The sequence below is a fragment of the Mandrillus leucophaeus genome, unplaced genomic scaffold (assembly GCF_000951045.1).
Source record: "Mandrillus leucophaeus isolate KB7577 unplaced genomic scaffold, Mleu.le_1.0 Scaffold28, whole genome shotgun sequence".
NCBI classification, from domain to species: domain Eukaryota; kingdom Metazoa; phylum Chordata; class Mammalia; order Primates; family Cercopithecidae; genus Mandrillus; species Mandrillus leucophaeus.
The window spans coordinates 2,290,825-2,295,466 of record NW_012102920.1 but is presented as its reverse complement, the minus strand read 5'-3'; the positions used below and the strand labels follow the sequence as shown (position 1 = coordinate 2,295,466).

Here is a 4,642-nt window from a genome sequence, read left to right as displayed (position 1 = left end):
AGTCGGGGACAGGGCTTAGGACAGGGGTGGGGACTGGGGCAAGCAGCAGGAACCAGCGATGAGGGTGGGGAATTGGGGTTGGGATAGGGCTGGGGGCTAGTGGACAGCAGTTGAGGGCCTGGGGCGGGAGACCAGGTGACTGGGACAGAGGTTAGTGACCTGAGTGGGAGTTGGGGACAGAGGGTAGGCTCCTCCTTGAGCCTTTTCTCTTTGCTTGGGGCCTGCTTGGTTCTACTGGTCTCCGCTAGTCAGATACTCCCCAAGGAGCCTACCTGGTCCATCACAGGCTGTAGGGAGTGCCTGCATCAGGGAGCCCCATGAGCAGGTGGACCTTGCCTCCCCCTGTTGCACGGGTGGAAGATGGGCGTGTCCTGAGCAGTACTTGTGGAAGGAGATTACCAGTGTGGCTGATGTTTCCAAGGGTCAGTTGTGAGTCTGATGTAATAGGGAGGACAGTTTAGTCACCACCTCTGCCTCATTCGTACTCTCAGGTGGCCTAGGGCTGAAGCCTTTGAGGCCAGTTGGGCCAGGATGTGCTGGGGCTCTGGTGACAGGGATTCATTGGTCTGCCCTGCCCTTGCTGGTTGTACGGTCAAAACCAAATTCATTCTCCTTTTCTTTTAAAGGAAACTTAATGGTCATAAGCTAGGAGTCACGGGGAATAATTGGGGGGCAGCATCTGTGAGTACATCACACTTAGGATGCTCCACAAGTCACTTCTCTGAAGTGGTAGAAATGTTAGCCAGGCACAGTGGCTGAAGCCTGTAATCCCAGCACTCTGGGAGGCCAAGGTGGGTGGATCATGAGGTCAGGAGTTCAAGACCAGCCTGGCCAAGATGGTGAAACCCTGTCTCTACTAAAAATACACAAAATTAGCCAAGCGTGGTGGCAGGTGCCTGTAATCCTAGCTACTGGGGAGGCTGAGGCAGGAAAATCGCTTCAACTCGGAGTGTGAAGGTTGCAATGAGCTGAGATTGTGCCAGTGCATTTCAGCCTGGGCGACAGAGTGAGGCTGTCTCAAAAAAAAAAAAAAAGTCAAGAAATACATTATGTTAATATTCAGCGACTGTAGATGAGATACCATCACTGTAATTGGTGATGTTTCTGGGGAACCTGCAGGCTTCCATGAAATGTGTCATCTTTGTGTTACTAGGAGCCAGATTCAGGGAGGAAGGCCACATCAGGCCAGCATTTGGTGTTCCTTCCTACTTTTGCAGTAGAGTCCAGCAGAGAAATAAATCTATGCTAAATATGATTTCTCAAAAAGAATCCACTAGCGCATACTAGCTATTCAGGAGGGAGGCTGAGCCCAGGAGTTCCAGACCAGCCTGGGCAACATAGCAAGACCCCAACTCAAAAAAAAAAAAAAATCCCTAGTGCGTCTTTCTCAACAGCAAAGGAAGTGGTGTTCCCTTAGCAGTTTATTGTGAATTTCCTAGACATCTGATTGTAGAGGTTTTTATATAACGAGTTTGGGGTTTTGTTGTGTTTTGTTTTTTTAGACAGTATCTCATTCTGTTGCCCAGGCTAGAGTGCAGTGGCATTATCATAGCCCACCACACCCTCAAACTCCTGGGCTCAAGTGATCCTCCTGCCCTAGCCTCCCTGTACAGGCATGCACTACAATGTCTGACAATTTTTTATCATTTTATTTTTTTGTAGAGACAGGATCTCGCTGTGTTGCCCAGGCTGGTCTCGAACTTGTGGCCTCAAGTGATTTTGCTACTTTGGTTTCCCAAAGTGCTGGGATTACAGACATGAGCCGCAGTACCTAGTTGAGCTTGGGTAATTGAACCCAGCACTGCATATCAGTCATTGGGCACCACTAGTCCTTAGCAGTGTGCTAACTGGCTAACAGCAGGCCTGAATTGGTGTGTGCTGGACACTGCCAAAGCTACTTTTGATCTACTGATGTTTTCTAATTTTCTAGGCTATCTTAGCGGCACAGAGACGAGGAGAAGATGTGGAGACTTCCAAGAAATGTAGGTCCTTGTGTTTCCACTTGCAAAATGAGACTGTGCTGTGGGTCCATGTGCTGGTGGGTGTGGTGTGGACGGTGCCCACAGGGACGTTGTCAGCTGAGTGCCTGCCTGCACCGGTGCTGGCTGGAGCCCTGGGAGGCAGCCATCTTCCCAGAGCAGCTCTGGTCGGCATGAGTGCAAACTGAGAGAAAACTCTGGAAGTCCATGCCCTGAGGTGTGTGAACCTGGCACAGCCTGGGTTCCCATGTCCCCTTGGGCTCAGGCAGCCTCTGGGGTCTGGTTACCACTCTGAAATGGTTTTCCGTCAGGTTAATTCCAAACCCTCTCCTCTGCTTTTGCCTCACACCGATTCCAGGGGCTGCTGGCCAGAACAAACAACATTCTATCACCAAGAACACAGCCAAGCTGGACCGGGAAACAGAGGAGCTGCACCATGACAGGGTGACCCTGGAGGTGGGCAAGGTGATCCAGCAGGGTCGGCAGAGCAAGGGGCTTACACAGAAGGACCTGGCCACGGTGAGGCTGCGCCGGCTCTCACTTCTCCTGGGGTTGTGGACTTGGGCGGGGGTGGCCGGAGTTCAGATAGCACGGGGAGGGCAGGCTCCACCCCCCTGGTGCCCTTGCAGGGAATGCCTGGGGAAGCCAGGTCAGCCCGGCTCTCACTGCCTCTTGCACAAAATGCAGCTGTGTGTGGGTGCGTACCTCAGGGGCCCCAGAAGCTGGTGTTCTCAGGCGACGCTCCGCGCCTGGTTTCGTAGCAGTGCTAGTGGAGCTGATGTGTATAAAGCACATGTTCTCTTTAGAAAATCAATGAGAAGCCACAGGTGATTGCGGACTATGAGAGCGGACGGGCCATACCCAATAACCAGGTGCTGGGCAAAATCGAGCGGGCCATTGGTGAGTGTCCCTCCACCTTCGCCGGGTCTGCTGGACAGGGAGACCACCACTTCTGGCTGGGGTTGGTGAGAGTGGGACTCGGGAGATGAAGATGGCCCTGAGGGTCCCTTGTTGTCTGAATTCTGGAGCTTTGCTTCTCCAGGCAATAGAGACTGAGGGATGGTGGGGGCTCTGCAGGCCTCAGGAAACCCCCAAGAGCAGTGGAATCCCACTCCCTTCCCCTTGCCAGTTCCCGTCAGCCCGTGCTGTTGGCCATGGTTCTCTGAGCCTGAGCACAGCGGTCCAGGCCCCATCAGCATGGGGCCGGAAGCCAGTTCCGCAGAGGACTCCTGGCTCCAGTTCTTCCGGAGTGGGGTATTCATGCTCTGCTGTCTAAGATGATCAGACTCATCCTTTTCAAAATTAGATGTGAGGTCCAGGAGTGCCTGTGTGTTGAGAGCCCAGTGAGGAATGGGAGCGGCGTGGCCCCCCTTCCCTGGGAAGATGGTGAAGAGGGGCGGCGTGGGGGGCAGGAGGGAGCTGGCGCTGCAGTAGCCAGTGGCTGTGGCTCATTTCAGGCCTCAAGCTCCGGGGAAAGGACATTGGAAAGCCCATCGAGAAGGGGCCTAGGGCGAAATGAACACAAAGCCTCGAAATCAGTGCGCTCCAGCTGATCTCGTTCTGCCGGTTCCCCTTGGCCGCCAGCACCGCCGTGGGTCTCCTCACGGCCAAACGGAACAAGGGGTCCAGCTCGTGGGGGACCCTCCCCAGCCCATTCCTGCTGTCAAACAAACAAAACCTTGCAAAGCGTTGGGTTCTGCTGACTGTTTTTCTCCCTACGTCGCGTTCCTCAGATGAGGGTGCAGAACTCCGCCTTCCTGTTCTGGGGGTGTCTGCCCAGTAGCAGTTGTGGCTCAGAGGCCTCAGGGAGCTCTGAGCACCACCTTATATGAGGGTGAGGGGTGGAGGCCAGAGGCGCAGAAGGAAGAGGAGCAGTGTCACTGGGAGCTGCTTTCTCTGATGTAGCTCTAAAGAGAAGCTGGGAAAATTTCCTGCCTTTGGCGCCAGGACCAGATTATTCGGTCCTGCTCTCAGCTCCCAGGCCCCTAGTTGTGGGAAAGGCCGGTGAATTTTCATGACTGATGCCCGGGAGTGGGCTGCCAGGGGGCTCTGAAGGTCTCTCTGCAGGGCCATTTCCTTTCGCCCATCTGTGTGGACAGCGGGCACTGGTCAGCCCCATGGCACCTGAAGACGAGGGACGGTGCTAGCCATGCCTGACCGCCACCCTCTGCTGGGACTTAGTCCCCAGGGCGGACAGGAGCCCAATGACTGGCGAGGGTGCCGTGCTGTGCCCTCCAGCACCGCATGGCTCCTGGGGGCAGATGTGAGTTCACGAGGCAGGGTAGGGCTTTCCTATGGGCAGGAGGGGGCTTGGCTGCACAGGTCTGGGTATCGCCACCCTCCCAGGGGATAGCCACCCACAGCCAGGCCTCAGAGGCCACAAGACTGGGCCCTCACCATGGGGTTGTGCCCGAGTCACCCACGTGGAGGACCAGAGCTCTGGGAGCTGAGGTTAGTGACGTTGACCCTGCGTTAGGACGGGAGTCCTCTGCTTGTGTCCCAGGCCAGGTCACAACTTCACAGGGTCACCCTCCTGCTCAGGCGCGGAAGCCAAAGGGAAGGGCTCAGCTGCAGCCCTGGGGCACCTGGTGACCTGGGCACTGTGACCCATAGTCCCTGGGGCAGCTCAGGCCTGTACCACAGAGAGTGGGCCCAGCTGAGGC

General features: G+C 55.6%; 1 protein-coding gene across 1 annotated transcript; it reads left to right on the top strand.

Annotated features, from left to right (window-relative positions):
* Positions 1 to 1,366: 1,366 nt before the first annotated feature.
* On the top strand, positions 1,367 to 3,668 carry EDF1 (endothelial differentiation-related factor 1; the record flags this gene model as incomplete). Its single annotated transcript, XM_011985100.1, has 5 exons — positions 1,367 to 1,402; positions 1,931 to 1,982; positions 2,338 to 2,435; positions 2,786 to 2,879; positions 3,437 to 3,668. Coding segments are annotated over 5 exons (342 nt in total), but the record flags the coding sequence as incomplete, so codon positions are not given.
* Positions 3,669 to 4,642: the final 974 nt, after the last annotated feature.